Source organism: Lynx rufus, unplaced genomic scaffold, assembly GCF_022079265.1.
Source record: "Lynx rufus isolate CCGP_SWC_20201006 ecotype Redwood Valley unplaced genomic scaffold, mLynRuf1.p SCAF_25, whole genome shotgun sequence".
In the NCBI taxonomy this organism is placed as follows: Eukaryota; Metazoa; Chordata; class Mammalia; order Carnivora; family Felidae; genus Lynx; species Lynx rufus.
Window position 1 is genome coordinate 8,726,316 of NW_025814840.1, and position 19,668 is coordinate 8,745,983.

At 44.1% G+C, this 19,668-nt stretch overlaps 1 protein-coding gene across 3 annotated transcripts; it reads left to right on the plus strand.

Moving 5' to 3' along the window:
* Positions 1-1,222: 1,222 nt before the first annotated feature.
* LOC124518675 (interferon-induced protein with tetratricopeptide repeats 5-like) lies at positions 1,223-12,714 on the plus strand. 3 transcript variants are annotated; one of them, XM_047088698.1, is made up of 2 exons: positions 1,223-1,395; positions 9,690-12,714. In XM_047088698.1, exons 1-2 carry the CDS (start codon positions 1,268-1,270, stop codon positions 11,128-11,130), a joined length of 1,569 nt encoding a protein of 522 aa, XP_046944654.1. In that variant the 5' UTR covers positions 1,223-1,267; the 3' UTR covers positions 11,131-12,714. The 3 variants fall into 3 exon arrangements, 2 of the variants coding, with proteins under 2 accessions (XP_046944654.1, XP_046944653.1); XM_047088697.1 differs by lacking the exon at positions 1,223-1,395 and adding an exon at positions 5,711-5,752; XR_006963729.1 differs by lacking the exons at positions 1,223-1,395; positions 9,690-12,714 and adding exons at positions 5,715-5,752; positions 6,461-7,125.
* Positions 12,715-19,668: the final 6,954 nt, after the last annotated feature.

Here is a 19,668-nt window from a genome sequence, read left to right on the forward strand (position 1 = left end):
CCGGAGGGAAGCGCACTCCCGCGCCGCCGGCACTTCCGCGCTCCCGTCCGCGCGCACTCCGCGCCCTCCCGCCTGCACGCGCACACGCCCCCGCGCACTCCGCGCTCCCCCGTCCGCACGCCCGCGCCCCCGCGCACTCCGCGCCCTCCCGCCCGCACTCCCGCGCCTGCCGGCGCCCTGGAGCGCGCGCTCCGCAGCTGGGGCTCCACTTCTAGAGCGGAAAGCCCGAGGGGTCTGCCGCCTGCCGGGACGGTCCGCAACCACCACGAGGTGAGGGTTTTCTCCGCTTCTGCTCCCAAACTCCGCGTAGGCCTGGGACTCCGTGGCCCGCGCAGCGCTGGGGCCCTTCCAGGGGCCGAGCCCCCGGCGCCCCGCACGGGCGTCGGGTTTAGGTTGCCCCCCGCGAGCCCGGTCCCCGCCGAGGGAAGGGCAGCCCCAGTCCCGGGACGGGGAGGGGAGCCGGCGGACGCGACTCGTCACCGGGTCTGCTGCTTCTGCCCTGGTGCCTTTCTGACCTCGGGGTCTGAGTTCTTCCCTTCCCGGGAGCCACCGACTCCTGCTGGTCCGCCCAGTCGGCTGTTTTGCGCGGATGCCTGAGGCTGTCTCCTTTACCAGCTGACGCGCGGGGCAGGGTGCTTCTCACCCGCTTTGGATCCCCAGGCTTCCGCAGCCTGCCCTGCGCCCGATCGGTGAACCTCCGCACTTAAATGAGTTGAGGGACGGGAGGCTAAAACTTTGTTCGAAGTCGTGACTCTGAACACCTCCTCGTTGGATGCCCAGAACATTCTGTAAACTCTGAGTCCGTTTCTTATTCGTAAAACTTAATGGCATCCAATCTTAGGACCGCGTAAAGAGTTCATTGCTTAGCATGAAGAGTTTTGCGAATGTTGATTACTATTACGTAAAGTAGAAGAGGAAATTGAATAAGCGCCCCACTTCCAACAACTTTAAGAAGGGAGGGAGTTCGGGGGGGGGTGTGCCAGAAGAAACAAGAAGGAAAAGGGGGTGCACTGTATGTGGAACAGGAGCGGACCCCACTGGGGACAACGAAAGACTGCTCCTTCCTGGCTAAAACTCAAAATTGCCTAAAGATAAATGTCGCCTCTTCAGACACACAAGAGCCTCTCTCTGCCAGCTTCCCAGAGACAAAGTTTAAAGGTTAAGTAGACTGGGTTTAAAAGTAAAATTTATCATGGTATCCAGTTGTGTATAAATTCCACCGAGTCTGAGCGAAGCACTTCAGTGGCTGAGTGAGCGTCCCTTTGAGATGTCACTGTCACGGCCACATTCCTATTGCCCGAGGCGGCCTCCTCAGCCTCCTTGGGCTGGGCCGGTGTGTAAACCTCTGGAGCAGAAGCGGATGTGCATTTCACTCTGCCCACCGGCAGGGGGCTGGTAAGCCCAGATCGCCATGGGTCTGGACAGGCTGTTAAGGGGAGGTCTTGCCCAAAATTTTGGTGACGTTGCACCAGAGAAAGGAACAACTAACTACCGACGGATGATCATACCAGGTTTCCCAGCCAGGACCGTAAAAGACAGCCCAAACCCTGTATTCAAAATCCAAACACAGAGCCAGACAGAGCGCATGCCAAGACACAAAGACAGGTGGGGTGGGGAGAATTGAAGTGGGGGGTGGGAGGTAGTTTGGAGCCATCAGCAGGAAGGGAGGGACACGCAGGAACTCCTCATCAGGTAGACAGGTGCTTCTGATGCTAAGCCCAACCTCTGGGCTGGACACGTCAGAAGCTGCTAGTATGTGACTACACTGTCATTCATTCAACAAATACTTAGTGAGCTTCCATTGTCTGCCTGGAATAATAACTAGATGCTGGGACACAGAGGTGCAAAAAGTAAGATCAAAACAAGGTCCCTATTTTCATAGGGCTTTTATTTAAATGGGGGAAATACACATACAATAGGTAAATGAGTAAATAATATAATTCAGAAAGTGAACAGAGCTGTAAGGAAAATAAGTGTAATGGGCTAAGAGAGTGACCTGGAACACAGGGGTCTATTTTAGATGGTTCTGCCTCAGGCACCCTCTGGGGTAGGGAATATTTGAGCGGAGTTACAGGAAAGAGCTAGGCATGCAAACATTTAGAAGCAGAGCATCCCGAGTAAAAACAACAGGTATAAAAGTCCTTGAACTTGATGTGTTTGAGATAGGAAGAAAAGTCAAAATGTCTAAAATGACAGTAGGAGGGAAAAGGTCGGATGGGTAGGCAAGGCCAGGTCCTTTAGGGACTTGTGGGACCTGGCAAGGGCTGGATTAATATCTAAGGGTGTTGGGTAGCCATTGGGAGATTGTAAGTGGGAGACTTACATGATCCAGTTTACATTTTCAAAAATATAGTAGGGCTGTATTGGGGAATCAAGACCAGAAGGAAGCAGGGAGACCACATCTTTGCCCCAGCTCAAAGGAAAGGTGATTGTGGTTCAGAGGAGGAAAACAGCAGTGGAAGTGGAGAGAAGTGGATGGATTTGAGATGTGACAGAATTAACGGAACTTCGTACTGGAATGGATGAGGGGTTGGGAGAGGAGGAATAGAGGGATCAAAGATTACTCCTAGGTTATTTGGCCTGTGGAACTAAGAGGTGCCAAACAAGATGGGGAAGACAGGAGGTACAGGATCAAGGCGCCCAGGTTTCTGTATTGCGTGTGTGTATTTGAGATGCCAACTGAACTTCTTTTTTTTTTATGTTGATTTATTTTTTGAGAGAGAGAGAGAGAAACAGAACATGAGTGGGGGAGGGGCAGAGAGAGAGGAGATACAGAATCCGAAGCAGGCTCCAGGCTCTGAGCTGACAGCACAGAGCCCCACGCCGGGCTCGAACTCACCAACTGCGAGATTATGACCTGAGCCCAAGTCGGCCACCCAACTGACCGAGCCACCCAGGCGCCCCGAGGTGAATTTTAAATACATTGCATGTATCCTATATTTTAAAGCAAACTATTCTAAAAAAAACAAAAAACAAAAAACAAAAAAAACCCAAACACCTCCAATTTTTATGGTAAAAAGAGGTAGTTTAACAGTATTGAGCTTTGAGTCGGGCAGAGCTAGGTTTGATTCTGAGCTCAGCCACGTTAGAGCTGAGTAACCTCGGACATGTAATATAAACTCTGTCCCCTACTCCTCATCCACAAAACTGTGAAAATAATAAAATGGCATAAAAATTAAATGTAATTTGTAAGTGCTTGGTGCACTGCCTAGCGTGCAGTAAGCTAGTGATGCATGGCAACTTCAGGTTTCCTTGTTTGTGGAGTTCTCCTCTGATTTCAGACAGTCTATTATAAATAGTGTAACATTTACACCATTGAGCCAAATCTGCAATGAGCCCAGCTCGTGTGTATAAGGTTGTTTTTTTCAAATCCATCTTTATTTGCCATCTAATTTAGTTCTTCACCTTGAATAAAATGGCAGAGAATTTTAAGTTAAAGGAGAGCTCTAACCTGGTGTGTGGGAGCTCTTTTATTCCATTAAAGTCCGACAGGCCCAGTGTCTCCAGTGTCCTGTCTCACACAGGAGCCGCTGGTCATATACAGTTATTTAAATTAATTAAAAGTAAACGAAATTTAAAATCCAGTTCCTCACGCATCCTAGCCACATTTCAAGTGATCATGGTCACTTGTGGCTAGTGTCCATCATATTGCAGAGCATGGATAAGAACATTTCCATCATGGCAAGAATTTCTGTGGGCAAGCTCTGGCTAGAACCCATAGTCACTAAAGTGTGGGACCTGTATATTGGTGTGTATGTATATACACGGAAAGTGAGAATAAACATAAAAAAATATATAAAATTGAAATTAATTGCAGATTAACTTAAATGTGTACTAAAGATAATATTAAGTCACTAAGGATTAAATTCAGTTTCTATAAAAGTTGGAAAACTGTTCATGGAATAGTATATTTGGTTGTAAATATGAAATGGTTTTATCTGTCCAATTACTACTACTCGTTGTGCCACTAATCCAGTTCTCTAACTCTTCCGTCACTTTTGGCTAATTAAGGCAGCCCCTTCACAATTCCTAAAGACTTGGTCGATTCACTGTAAAGCCTCAGTCTCTTATTTGATTCAAAGCACTCTTCTCCTGCTATGCAGGACAGGAAAATGAGAAAATACTATACTGTAGGGTGACTGGCAAGGCAGGGGTGCAGTGTTAGCTAGAGTGGTCAGAGATACCCCTCTTGGAAGACCTCACATTTGAGCCAAGACCAGAATCATGAGAGTGAGTAATCCCTAGACCTCTCTTAGGAAGAGTTCAGAGACTGAGGGTGTAAAAAGCAGGTGCAAATGCCCTGAGGATACAGACCTGGCAGAGGAAAGAAACTTTTTTAAAGGCCAGTATGACTGGAGGGCAATGAAGGAGAGGAGATTGTACAAAATGAGGCTACAGAGGTAGACACAGGACAGATGAAGAAAGGCATGGCGACCGCGGTTAGGAGTCTGAGTCTGGAGATAAAGGTGATTTAACATTGTATAGCTTCACTTCTGCTTCATGTTCCATCTTTCTCGCAGTTATCCCCACCTCTCTCCTACAAGCGTCATTTTCTCCCTTGATACTGGATCATCCCCACGGGCATATCATTAAGTCATTAAAAATTTCATGATTAAAAATGTTTTTGACAGTTCCGCCAACCCCCCTCCAGATGTAGCTCTATTTGTCTATTCGCTTAATAGTAAAATTCCTTGAAAGGAGTGACCTCTGTTGCCCGTATCCACTATTCCACCTCCCATTGACCACCCCGCCCTGCCCAACTAGTAATGTTTTCATCCCTACCTTTTTAGTAAAATGCTCATCAGGGTCCCCCACAGCTTTGCTCCAGCCCAGTGATCTCTTCTCTGTCCTCAATCACTCAACTTCTTAGAGTCATTGTACATATCGAACATCCATCTCTCCTTCCTGAAATAAATATTTCTTCCTTAGGCTTCCATAATATCATGGATTTTTTTTCCTTTTTTCCTTTTCCCTTTTTTTAAATCTACTTCACCCATCCCCTCACCTACCTCCCCTCTGGCAACCACCAGTTTGTTGTCTGTATTTAAGAGTCTGGTTTTGGGGGGCACCTGGGTGGCTTAGTCAGTTGAGTGTCCAACGCTTGATATTGCCTTAGATCATGATCTCGCGGTCATGGGATTGAGGCCCACATCAGGCTTCATGCTGACTGGGGAGCCTGCTTGAGATTCTCTGTCTCCTTCTCTCTTTCCCCTTCCCCCACTTGTGCATGCGTTGCTCTCTCTGTCTCTCTCAAAATAAATAAACATTTTAAAAAAGAGTCTTTTTTTTATTCATTTGTTTCTTAAATTCCAGATATGAGTGAAATTGTATGGTATTTGTCTGTCTCTGACTTATTTTACTTAGCATTATACTCTCTAGGTCCACCCATGTTGTTGCAAATGGCAAGATTGCATCCTTTTTTTTTTTATGGATGAGTGATATTCCATTGTATATGTATCCACATCTTCTTTATCCATTCACCTATCAATGGACACTTGGGCTGCTTCCATAATTTGGCTAATGTAAATGATGCTGTGATATATATATATATATATATATATATAATATAAATATATTTATATATATATATAATATAAATTTATTGTTTTGTTTTTTGTTTTATCTTGTTTTTTAGTAGGCTCCATGCCCAGTGCAGAGCCCAACAGCCCAACACAGGGTCTGAACTCACAACCCTGAGATCAAGACCTGAGCTGAGATCAAGAGTTGGACGCTCAACAGACTGAGCCACCAGGTGCTCCCAGAGGGACATCTTTTAGGCCTGTATCAAACATTATCATTTCCATACTTAAAAAGCTCCCTGTAATGGCTTCCCATTAGAATTATTGTAAAATTAATATTCCTTGTCACGGGCTGCAAGCCTGCACCTTCTGTTCCTGCTACTGCCGTGCCTCACCTTCCACTTAACCCTTCTTCCTTCTGTCCCCTGAACACTCCAAGTCTGTTCCCACATCAGGGCCTTTGCACTCGCTGGTCCCTCAGCCCCAGTCAGGGTTTCTCAACCTCAGCATGGCTGACATTTGGGGCTGGATAATTCACGGTGACTGGGACCTGATAGTCAGCAGCATCCCTGGTCTTGACCCACCCAGTGTGACAACCAGATTGTCTCCAGACATTACCAAATGTCTCCGGGGAGCAAAAGCACCCTGGTAGAGAAGCAGTGGCTTAGACCATTCTGCCCTCAGATCTTCTATGACTGCCTCTGTTCCACTGTTGGGATCTGATTATGTCAATTGCCCCTTTTTACAAGGGCTATTTCTTCACAACCGTATCTAAAGTACCTCCCCCCGCCTCCAGCCACCGCCTCTTAATACCATTACTCTGATTATTTTTTTCTTTTTAACACTTAGCACTATCTGGAATTATACTTTCCATTTGTTTCCATATTGATTTGTTTCCATGTTTCTTTTCTTTCAACTCCTTTTGTTCCCTCTTCTTCCAGAATGAAATTGCCACGAGGAGAGGGCCTTCTTCTAACTTACTCGCTCACTACTATATCTAGGATACAACTAGGATCCTGCCTGGCCTGTGTGACATGAGGTGGTCAACAAATGTTTTGATGGAAATATTACTGTAGTTCCCATAAACATTTATACAAATAGGTTTATATTTTACATACAAGAGGGTGGGGATCCCGTGTGCAACAGAAACAGAAATACACACATGTAAGCAGGGAACTTCTCTGTTTGAGAGAAGATTTAAGGAATTTTTTTTTCTGCGAATTTCTTAATTATGGCCAGTAGCAGATGTAGAATGTCTTTCTTGACTGTCTCACCACCACCATCAGCAAAACAAACAAGTAAAACTAGGAATATTACTCAGGATTTCATCAGTTGCAGACAGTAGAAACCTAATTCAAACCAGCTTAAACAAAGGAGAGAGAGCTATGTCTTTAAGTAAACAGAAGTTCAGGGGTAGACAGGGTGATCCAGGCAAGACTCTTTAGTCGCTGGCATAAGCCGTCTGTCCTTCCTCCTGTCTGAGCTCTGCTTTCTGCTGTGTTAGATCCCTTCTCAGGTAGGCTGTCCCTAAGTCTGGAAAGATGGCCATTAGCAGCTCCAAGGTTATATTCTACCAGCTTACACTTTTCAGAAGGAAGAGACTTAGTTTCACTAAAATGATATATATATTAAAATATATATATGAACTAATATATATTAATATATATTTAAATTATATATTAATCATATATAAGTATTACAATTAATTATAATTACATGTTGCATATATTAATTATACTGATTAATACTAATTATATATAATACAAAATTTATATATTATTATATTGTATTAATATTAATTACATATAATATTATATATTTAAGTTTATTTATCTATTATTGAGAGAGAAAGCGAGCACCAGCTGGCGAGGGCAGAGAGACAGGGAGACGCAGAATCCGAAGCAGGGTCCAGGCTCCGAGCTGTCAGCACAGAGCCCAGCGTGGGGCTTGACCTCACCAACTGTGAGATCATGACCTGAAGTCAGATGCTTAACAGACTAAGCTACCTAGGCGCCCCTCAGCAAAATTATATTTTAACTGGACTACCTCTGAGTGAATCACTGGGACCAGGGAACGGCTGGAATATCTTGTGCCTTCCCAAATTGGAGTGAATGGTGGATGGCCCATCTCAAATCACATGGACTGAGAGTAGAGGGAGAGCATGTTCCAGAAAGGAAAACCAAGAGAAGGGATCCTCACCAAGCCAGAGCCACAGATGTCCACAGCACTGGACTGTGTGCACTTCCTGGGTCACTTTCACAGACCTTGGTTGGAATGCTAAGCTGTAACCGACCAGTGACTTATAACGTAAGCTCTCCATGAGCAGAGCTGTGTCTCACTCAGGGTTACATCCCCAGGGTTATTGACGAGATCTCGCACAGAGAAGGCTGTCCCTAATGAATAAGTATTTCCTAGCCCTTCCTTTCCTCTTCCTCTTCCTAGTTTCTGAGATCATGTTTCCAATGGGCTCTGCAGAGTTACACTGTGCGTTGTACGAAGGGAGCTCAGCAAATATTTATGAAGTGAATATTGAGGGAGCTGATGAGTTAATAATAGGTCTTAGTCTTTATTGTTGCCCACAACCCGAGAGGCCAGAAGGTTGTGGGATTTGACAGCAAAACCTACACATTACCCACCCTCCTTTTGTCCTTTCCCGATCTTTCTTTTTTAAAAAAAAATTTTTTTTAATGTTTATTTATTTTTGAGAGAGAGACAGAATGTGAGTGGGTTAGGGGCAAAGAGAGAGGGAGGCACAGAATCTGAAGCAGGCTCCAGGCTCCAAGCTGTCAGCACAGAGCCCAACGCTGGGCTTGAACTCACAAGCTGTGAGATCATGACCTGAGCCAAAGTCGGAGGCTCAACCGACTGAGCCACCCAGGTGCCCCTCCCCATCTTCTTGAACTCTCTGCTGCTCTCCTTGTTATCTATCTCAAATCATGCTTTCCTCATCTCTTGGTATACCTGTTCCTGTCTGTTTCTGGGCCTTTCTCTCCCTGGGGTTTCCCACCCCACCCACTCTCCCTCGCTTTCTTCCTTCCTCCTCAAAAATGATACATTGATATGGCTTCTGTGTCTCCTCCAGTGAACTTCTTTTTCTTATTTCTCACATATTCTTCTCTCCCTTCCTACTCATAATGCAGAAATGGAATTTTTATATTCGTTACTGTTTATAGATCTATTATTTTTAATTTTCAAGGCTGTTAGACAAAACATTTAAATTCCTCTCTGATTGATTGATTGATTGATTGATTTTGAGACAGAGACAGAACACGAGCAGGGGAGGGGCAGAGAGAGAGGGAGACAAATAATTTGAAGCAGGCTCCAGGCTCTGGGCTGTCAGTACAGAGCCCAACACAGGGCTCAAATTTGTGAACCACAAGATCATGACCTGAGCCAAAGTCAGATGCTTAACCGACTTGAGCCACCCAGGCGTCCCTAAATTTGTCTCTGTAGGGGCGCCTGAGTAGCTCAGTTGGTTGAGTGTCCAACTTCAGCTTAGTCATGATCTCATGATGTGTGAGTTTGGGCCCCAAGTCAGGCTCACTGCTGTCAGGGCAGAGCCTGCTTCAGATCCTCTGTCTGTTTCTGTCTCTGTCTCTGTCTCTGTGTCCCTCCCCCTCTTATGCTCTCTCTCTCTCAAAAATAAACATTTAAAAAATCATAATCATAATCATAAATTCCTCTCTGTAAAAATATGCCCAGTACTGACGTGTGGGTGGCTTAGTTGGTTACACATCCGACTCTTGATTTCAGCTCAGGTCATGAGTTTGAGCCCTGCGTTGGGCTCCGCACTAACAGTGCGGAGCCTGCTAGGGATTCTCTCTCCCCTCCCTCTCTGCCCCTCCCTGGCTCTTGCTCTCTCTCAAAAATAAAGTTAAAAAAAAAAAATAGGTGGTACCTGGGGGCTAGTGACTGCCAAAAGGAAATTGATACCCTGTGATGCAGAAAACCCTGCTGTCTTTCAGAACTGGCTTCGCAATGAGAATTTAATGAAATATTTCTAGAATGTAACTGGACCCAGAGGAAACCAATATAAAGTTACAGGGGCCCAGTGCTTCAACTATAAATTCCAGTAGAAGACTGGTTTGGTTGCTAAGCAGAGAACAGTGTTAGAGGTTTAAACAATGATTCAGTTCTTCAAAAATTTAAAAACGACTTTATCTTTGACAGTGAAATGCCTAAGGACCCCCTGAAGGCCATTCTGTTAGAGTTGGAATGTCACTTTACATGGAATTTACTTAAGGAAGACATTCTGTTTGATGTGGAAAATACAATCGGGCAGCAGCTTGAGTTTCTCACCACAGAATCCAGACTCACTCTTTACAACCTATTGGCCTATGTGAAACACCTAAAAGGGCAAAATGAAGATGCCCTGGCGTGCTTGGAACAAGCAGAAGACATAACCTGGAGAGAACACCCGGACAAAGAAGAAATACGGCGTCTGGTCACTTGGGGAAACTATGCCTGGGTGTACTATCACATGGACCAGCTTAAGAAGGCACAGAGGCATTTAGACAAGATAGGGGCCGTCTGCAAGAAACGGTCCAGTCCTTCTGACTACAAGTTGGAGAGTCCTGAGATTGAATGTGAAAAAGGGTGGGCATTCTTGAAATTTGGAGGAAAGTATTACCAGAAGGCTAAAGCGGCTTTTGAGAAGGCTCTGGAAGCGGAACCTGACAATCCAGAATTCAGCATTGGCTACGCCATCACGGTGTATCGGCTGGATGACGGTAACAGAGGAGGGCCTGCAAGGAGCTTGTCTCTGGGCCCGCTGAGGAAGGCTGTCACCCTGAACCCAGATAACGCCTACATGAAGGTTTTACTGGCGCTGAAGCTTCAAGATGTACATGCAGAAGCTGAAGGGGAAAGGCACATTGAAGAAATCCTGGACCAGATAGCTTCCCAACCTTACGTCCTTCGTTATGCAGCCAAATTCTACAGGAGAAAAAAATCCTGGGACGAAGCTCTTGGACTTTTGAAAAAGGGCTTGAAGGCGACGCCCACGTCCTCGTTCCTGCATCACCAGATGGGACTCTGCTATAGGGCACAAATGATCCAGATCAAGAAGGACACGTGCAACAGGCCTAAAGGGGAGGATAAACTGAGAGTCGACAGGCTTATTGCGATGGCTCTCTCTCATTTCAAAGCAGCTGTGGAACGAGACTCCACGTTTGCGTTTGCCTACACGGACCTGGCCAACATGTATGCTGAGGGAGGCCAGTATAGCAAGGCTGAAGACGTTTTCCAGAAAGCCCTTCACCTGGAGAACATAACTGGTGATCACAGACATCAGATCCACTATTACTATGGCCGCTTTCAGGAATTTCACTGTAAATCAGAAAGTACTGCCATCCACCATTATGTAGAGGCCTTGAAGCTTAGAGACCGGTCACTCCTCCGGACCAAACTAACAAGTGCTCTGAAGAAATTGGCTGTCAAGAGACTTAGTCACGATGCTTCAGATGTGCAGAGTTTATGTGCCCTGGGGTTCGTTTACAAGCTGGAGGGAGAAAAGAGGCAAGCTGCTGAGTTCTATGCTCGGGCCCAGGGGATAGACCCAGAAAATGCAGAGTCCCTTGCTGCTCTCTGTGAGCTCAGACTTTGTATTTAAATACACACTCTAGGAAATTACTTTGAAGATTTTCTCCTCATTGTGGGTTCAAGTATTCTTGTTCATTGTTTTAATCTATTGTTAATTGTAGAGCCGATTTTTATTGAATGTTTACTGTGTAGCAGGCATCATGCTAAATATGAATCTTTCACTGTTTTTTTTTTTTTCTAATGAAAATAGTGTAATCCATTTGGCAACAAAAACATTCCAGATGTTGTTACCTTTCAAAAATGGGAGGGCTACTATGACTTTACACCTCGATCTCTGCTATTTATAATAATTTTCTGATAAATTTTTTGTCAAATTTCACATATTGCTCACTTATGCAACAAGCATAATCTTGCCATAAGCCTTTGACCCCTAGGTCAAGAACGGACTTTCGGCAAAATGGAAAATTCTATTAGTTAAGCTCTTAACTGTGTAGCTTTTGCCAAAGATGGAGCCTATCCAGTTCTGACTCTGAGGAAGGTATTTAACCATTAGCCCGCTAGTCACTTAAAGAATCCTTTTTGTTGAAAGAAAAAGTTCTTAACAGTAAAGAGTCTGCTGTCTGTGATGACCTCAATGAAAGGAGAAAAAAAACTAGAACAGGGGAAAAAAGATTTCTTTAAATACAGAATTTTAGGGACCCTTGAGAAATGAGAAGTATTCTCTTCCAAAATGCTCATTACGCAATTAGAAATAGTTGTGAGGAAAAAAGTGAACAATGGAAAATCCTTAGTCTCGAGTTTCTCCGGTCTTTCAACTGGAAAGTAAACCTTATCTAAATGGAATTAACTTCATTCCAACTAAAATTGCAGAAGTTTTAGGTTAAAATCATTGCGCAGATTGAGGAATTGTGGGAGAAATGATAATTAAATGGATACACTAGATATCCCCATTCTACATCCATAGATTGCCAAGTTTTGGTGATTAAGTTTTGGGTCTGGGCTGGGTGGTTCTTGTTCCCCCAGTTTCCAGCCTGTGGTTAACTGTTCAAGTATTCCAAAGTTACTTCTGTGTGGCTCTTTCTTTTGCCTGAAGTTTTCAGATTGACATGTTTTCCTGTAGATCGTGCAGGAGTAGTTAAGCCCTGCTTTCCGTTTGAATATCCACCTCGAAGGGTCTACTACTCAAGGACTCTGACCCCAGGGATGCTTTTTACAATGGGATGCTACTGAAAGTGGCTTCTTTTATGTTGTTTCTTTGATTATCATACACAATTGTATCTACCACCAGTGTTAGTGGAAAAGCGTGCCGTGCTATTTGATTCTCCATACTGCCACTGCCTTAAGACTGCCATGAATTTGTGTGTTATTTCTACTTGTTACTATTTTTATTTTTTTAATTAAATTTTCTGTTGTGGTTTTGATGGGTTTGATTATTATAAAAGTGGTGAATTCTCACTGTAAAATTTCAAATAAACAGAAGCATATGAATTTACAAGTAAGAGCACTTCCCTCACTCTAACCCAGTTCCACACCCCCATGGTAACCTGTTAACAATTTAATATGTATCCTTCCAGATATTTTTCTATGCATATTCAGACATGCATCCATACTGCAGTGTATTTCGCGAATTAAATTTTTTTAAATGTTTGTTTTACTTAAGTCTCTGCTGTGTTTATTTTGCTCATTTCATATGTTTATTCAGGAAGGAAGAACAGGGAAGGGAAGGATCTTTACTCAGGTATTTCAGAAATTCAGGACTGAAGTCCTAACCTGTCAGAAGAAGCATGTGTCACACTTTGCATCAAATATTTTGCAGCAAGTCATTTTCTCTCACTGGGAATAATGTTGTAATCAAGCTTATGTTCCCAAGTAGGGACTCCACATGCAATTAAATACAATTATGATATCAAAATAACAGTAAGTATCTGTATTTAAATATTAGACTTTAATGTCTATTAAATGACTTTAAAATTTACTAGATATTAGAACCTTGAAGAATTGGCTCACGTGATTACAGAGGCCGAGGACCATAATCACGGGTCACTGTCCACAAGCTGCAGACCCAGGAGAGCCAATGCTGTAATTCCAGTCTGGGCCAAAGGCCTGAGAGCTGGAGGGACAATGCCATAGGCTGAGGTCCAAGTCTGAGGGCCCAAGAACCAGGAAGGCCGATGTACAGGCTCCAGTCTAAGGGGAGGAGAAGACACATGTCCAGCTCACACAGCCAGGCAGACAGAACTCACACTCCCTCTGCCTTCTCGTTGTACTCAGACCCTCACCGGACCGGGTGGTGCCCAGCCAACACTGGGGAAGACAGTCTGCTTTACCCCTGCCTCCTGAGTCAGATGCTGGTCACAGACACACCCAGAACTGATGTTAGACTCGAAGTCTGGGCCTCCCACAGCCCGGGCAGATTGACACACAAACTTAACCTGTAACTGCATCCCAGGGCGCGGTGCCTGGCAGGTGCACATCACAGTGACCGTGTCTATTTTCTCCACAGTGAGGTCAACAAGAATTCTCTGGAAAAAATCCTCCCACAGCTGAAATGCCATTTCACATGGAACTTACTTAAAAAAGATGGTGTCTCGCGTGATCTAGAAGACAGAGTGTGTAACCAGATTGAATTCGTAAACGCTGAAGTAAACGCTGAGTTCAAAGCTACAATGTACAACTTTTTGGCCTACATAAAACACTTAAATGGTCACAATGAGGCCGCCCTGGAGTGCCTACAGCAAGCTGAGGAGCTGGTCCAGCGAGAACACTCTGATCAAGCAGAAATCAGAAGGCTGGTCACCTGGGGAAACTATGCCTGGGTCTACTATCACCTGGGCAGACTCGAGACGCTCAGATCTATGTGGACAAGGTGAAACAAGTATTCGGGAAGCTTCCAAATCAGTACAGTACTGAGTGGCCGCTGGGTTCTTCAGTGACCAAAGCTGCCAGGGTCCTCTGCAGAGCAGGTCACTGGGAACTGTGGATGCCACCCCAGTGTGTTGACACTGGTGGCTCCCGCTTGTCCTTGTTCCCAGCCATCTGCGTAGGTCCCAGCTTCCCAGGCTCTGGGTGGGGCAGAACCAAAGCAGGCCCTTTGCCCGGTGCCACAAAAGGGCTCAGAAACCCAGTGTTCACTTGGCTCTTCCTTTCCCAGCTAGAACCCTTTGTGGCTGGAAGTTGCCTCTTGGCACTGGGCAGCGCCAGCTGGCATGGGCAGGATCAGGGGCAGAAGGAAGCTGTCCTCCGGTTTTGAAGTTATTCTCAGGGTTTTTGTTCCACTGTTGCTGAAGTTTGTTAGGTGGACTCCTGAGCTCTCCCGGAGCTGTTTTGTTCATGGATAGGCGTCTTGATGTTGAACTTAAATGGGGGAGGCGGCATCTCCTACTTCACCATCTTGGTGACATCACTCTCCAATAGAGTTTTGTGTTTCATTTTCAAATAACTCCTAATCAGCTACAAGACTGTCTGACTCATAACTGATTGATAAATATATTTAGAACTTGCTTATTTTTTTTTTCCCATCTTACAACAGCCCTGTAAACTAGTTACTGCTGACATTCACTTTTTAGTGAGGGAGAAACCAAGGATTTCAGTGGTCAAGTCACCTGTCTAGACTCACAAATGTGTTGAGCGGTAGAGACTGGCCGTGTATGCAGACCGGACTGACTCCAAAGTCCATGCTCTTCAACAGTGTTTCACTACACTGCTCCTATCAGACAGCCTTTAACAATCCTCCTCAGTCACATTCATGGGCCTTGTATCCTGGCATATGCAGCTGAGGAAGAGACCTTCTGGAAGCAAGGCCCATAGAGTGTACTGCATATAGGGAGCTTTCCTTTCAGAAAGTAACAAAGGCGATCCCAGCTCATCCTCTGCACCATGCCATTCCTCCTCCTCTCCCCACACCCTTCCCTCCACCTTGAAAACCATGGACATCTGGCACAGCCTATCCTCAAGGGCCTTTCTTTGAAGGCAAGTCCCCAGCAGGCTCAAAACTACACACATTAATACACCCACTTGAGAAGCATTTGGAGAAATCTTGAACCCTACCCACTGCAATCCAATTACAACTCTTTGTCCCTCTGACTACCAAATTCCACAGAACCCAAAGGGCACAAACTTCCTTTCCAGTTCTCTGTCTAGAACCAGGTCTCCCAAGGATAAGAGCTGGAGCCTCATGCCTCAGCCCCCTCTGGAGTCTGGAGACAACACGGAAGTGCACATGTACAGAGCCACGAGCTATGCCTTCCCTTCCCTGGGTGATCAGACATCATTATTTACAGTTCTGGACTCGGTGCCCATTAGCCTCTATGGCCCTTCCTTTAGAGCTGCCGCAAACAATCTCTTCTCCCAGGAGGTGCTGTTTCTACAATCTCTAAGGAGAGGGTTTAGAAGTGGGCTTTAATCACAGCCTGTGTCTATACTGACATAAAACTAGCACAAATAAATGTATATCACAAATATATCCATATCATTTATGATCATAAAATATTTAAGAAAAACTAAAAACAGAGGCCAACAATTTAAAAATGTCATATCCATGATCATCAAAACCTCTCAGAGTTAACTTTAAGTGCAAACTCTGACATTTTTATAAAGAGCATGATGCTTTGTGACTATCTCTTTACTGAATAGTACACAGTGAAGATCTTTATTAGTAAATATATTTTAACAATATAAAATTCCTCCCTTACGTCCATGATAATATAGCCAAGAGGTTTACATGCTCAAAGAAAGAAAAGATATAGGTATAAATAAGAAATGTGCAGTCTATATGAAGGAAACTATTGAACTTTAGTGCATAATAGTTTAACAGATTTTATGTTTACCGCCCATATTGTAATGAATACATACTTGTGTGTAATTGTATTTGTATGTATTCCTAATTGAAATATAAAATTTAAACTATAAAAGTTCAAAAATCATGTTTCATAATTTTAATGTTGAGAATGCATGACACCAGCTGCAGACAAAATTTACTTAAAAGTTTGAACTTATGAAATCTTGATCTCAATAATCTTTCTGTAGACAAATTTTAGAGGGCACTCCAAAAAAAAATGAGAAGGGTATCATATTAATGTGGAATAATATATTATAAAATGAAAAAGTCAGTATGTATAGTTCTCATTGTTGCTGTAAACAGAGATAAAAGATATTATTACAAAGAGCACATAAATCAAGAAACTATTGTACTACTCTTTTATGACCGTTCAGAGTAAGCACCTCAATTAAAACCAGGCCTAGGAACCAAAGGCACTTCAGGTCCTACAGATACCAGTGCCCTGAGCCCTTGGGGAGGGGGGCAGTGGGGGAAGGGTGGGCAGTCAATGGCCAAATCAGTCCTCTTACTCCCCCTGCTGGCTTGCCCGTGCTGGTAAGAGGTATGAGTAAGGCCTTTGAGCTCTACTCCGGAGGATCTCTAGGCCCTGGGGTCCAGGAGCACAAGACCTCTCCCCCAAACTCAATTACTGACCACCTTCCCCACATATGGCTGCCCCGGGAACCCCAAAATATAGTCCCTGGGTCCATCCGCCACTTATCTTTTTGCACAGACCCAGCCCAATATAAAACAGTAAAACTAGAAATTTACAAAACAAATAATTTTTTTATGGTTCATAAAAAGTGTCCTTATGGCTAAGGACATGAGCCAACACAAAGAAAGAAATTGAAGATGATAAGTTAATAAATAGTATTAAATTGCTCAATGTCTCTAGAAAACCTTATATCATATAAGGCTGGGAAAAATTGTAAAAGAATAGGATCCATGGTGGGAATAGGTTTAGAAAACTCACATTTTCAAACTTTGGATGGATCTGAAATTCATACAGCCTTTCTGGAGTCAATTTCATCAGCACTGAAAATGAACTTACCTTTTAATCCAGACATTACACTCTTAGAAAGAAATTCAAAGAAGAAAACTTGGAGGAGTGTAGAAAGGTATATGCCCCAAGGTGCTCCTCCACAGGTTATTTATAATAAAAATACTGGAAACCACCTAAGCGAGTATCAATAGATTGTAGGTAAAACGGTACTGATCCATAAGACAGAATCCTGGGCAGTCATTAAACATGATCACATAAAGGCAGAAAAACATGGAAAAATGTTAATCACATATTGTGAAATGAAATGTTATATATAATATATATGTTATCCTAGTAATTGTGAGAGACAGAGAGAGAGAGAGACAGGGAGTGTGTGCGTGCATATTTCCTAAAACAACACTGAAATAGAAGAAAGCAAACCAAACACCAGAGACAAAGCCACAACCCACCTATGGATGACAAGAGAGCAGTATTATTTTTTCACTAATTTTCCCATATAAGTAAAATTGAAGAACACGTTTCAGAGAATGTAAGTATGTGACTCCTGTGGTATATGAAAGTCATTTTATTTATGTTTTCTGAGCATACTATTTTTCTCATTACCTACTAAACTAACAGCATGCTATTTCCATAGTATTTGCTCTTCTAAAGTTACTGTGGTTCAGATGTTTTTCATCACAACCACTAACATCAGCAGTTTTAAAACTTTTGGATACATTTTATAGGAATTTTAAAATGTTTTAAACTATAATAATATAGAATATCTGCACAAATCACCAAATCATATGCAAAAAAACTCCAAAAAACATAAATAATAGTTGTTCATCCATAGGCTATTAAAAATTACATGGTTTATTTCTCTTTAGGAGCAATTACAAAATACAGCTTGCAAATCGCTGGGCATGACAGCTTTAAAGTTGTCTAATTCCAGGCAACAACGTATTATTTGGAAACGGCATATACACTTTTGCTTGCAATGTAGGATTTTAATATTTTGACAGTGTTTCTGATTTGCAAAAGTCAAATGCCCTTCAGATTCTGGTTTATTATAAATTCTGTGTAGGTAAAGAAACATGGATTAAAATGCATGGAAAAAGTCCTAGGATACATGCTGGACTGAAAAATGATAGTTATTTTAGGAAAGGCAACTATTTAGGAGAGGATGGGGGTGAAGGCTACTCATCTGTTACATTCCAAAGAATACTCACGCCCTTTCCCCCCAACATGGGCAGATGGTAAGGACCATCAGCATAGGAGCGCCCAGTCACAGGAAGACTAAGGAAGTCCCACAACTCATGGACACTAGGTACGGCTGCCATGCTTCTCCAAGTTCCTTTTCTAGTTTAAAGAATGTGGTCGGAGACCCAATAGAGCAGGATACATCTTCACTAGGGGCTGGAGTTCAAGTAGTTGTTTTTTTTTTTTTGTTTTTTTTTTTAGTGTTTATTCTTGAGAGTGGGGGGACAGAGCATGAGTGGGGGAGAGGCAGAGAGAGAGGGGTGAGGAGACACAGAATCTGAAGCAGGTTCCAGACTCTGAGCTGTGAGCAAAGAGCCCGACGCGGGGCTCAAAGTCCCAAACTGAGAGATCATGCAGACAACCCACTGAGCCACCCAGGCACCCCAGAGTTCAAACAATTCTCACCTCCCCTCCTATTCTCTAAGGACTTTGGGGGGTTAGACCAGTGAGAGTTTTTGGCCGGTGTGTCACTACAAGCAAGATGAAAATGTAGTTCTTCACAAGGGGAGAACTACCCCCACTTTGTATATGAGGAAACTGAACGTCAGTTTGAGTGTCAACCATCCCGACCACACACGGCGGAAGGCGCAAGACATCAAGCATCACTTTTCCACCTCCCCAAGTATCTGAGGGGACCTTGCTCCTAAAGTGGTGTCTAAGAGTAGATACTGGTCCTCGTTGTCTGGAAGGGAAGCCTGGGGGTGTAGAATCTGAAAGGAGGGGCAGGCGGGGAAAAGGGAGGAGGCTGGGATCCCGTAGAGTCCGGTCCCTGAGTGGCAGATGAAGATCCAGCGGAAATAACAGGAATCGGAACAGGATAAGCCCTCCCCACAAAGAGGCAGAGGCGGGCAGTGCAAGGGCACAGCTACAGCTGCAGCTTCCGACTGGAGCCACAAGCAGGGTGGCTGAGGGCATCTAGGACGCCATGGGTTGAACCTTTCCAGAGGCTACAGCTCTACCCTTCCTTGCCAAGTACAGGCTGGACATGAAGTGATAGGGCACACCAGGCAAGGGGAGGCCAAGTTCAACACAGAAAATGGGCCCAGTTCCCAAAAGACAAGTTCTTGGGGCGCCTGGGTGGCGCAGTCGGTTAAGCGTCCGACTTCAGCCAGGTCACGATCTCGCGGTCCGTGGGTTCGAGCCCCGCGTCGGGCTCTGGGCTGATGGCTCGGAGCCTGGAGCCTGTTTCCGATTCTGTGTCTCCCTCTCTCTCTGCCCCTCCCCCGTTCATGCTCTGTCTCTCTCTGTCCCAAAAATAAATAAACGTTGAAAAAAAAAATTAAAAAAAAAAAAAAAAAAAGACAAGTTCTTGGGAGTTTATCAGAAAACAATTTCCAGGCACTGGCAATGTAAATTGCTTACTCATTTCAGAAAACCACACCTGTGACCCAGGAATTCCTTTTCTGAGTTTGCACTTGAGCACTGGCTTTCAAGCTCTGGGAGATGACCCATTCATTGGCTGTGAAATCGGTTTAGCATACAGCAACAAGTCTTTCTTTTAACAGAATGCAGTACAATACAGAATAAGACATCAGAATATATCACACGTA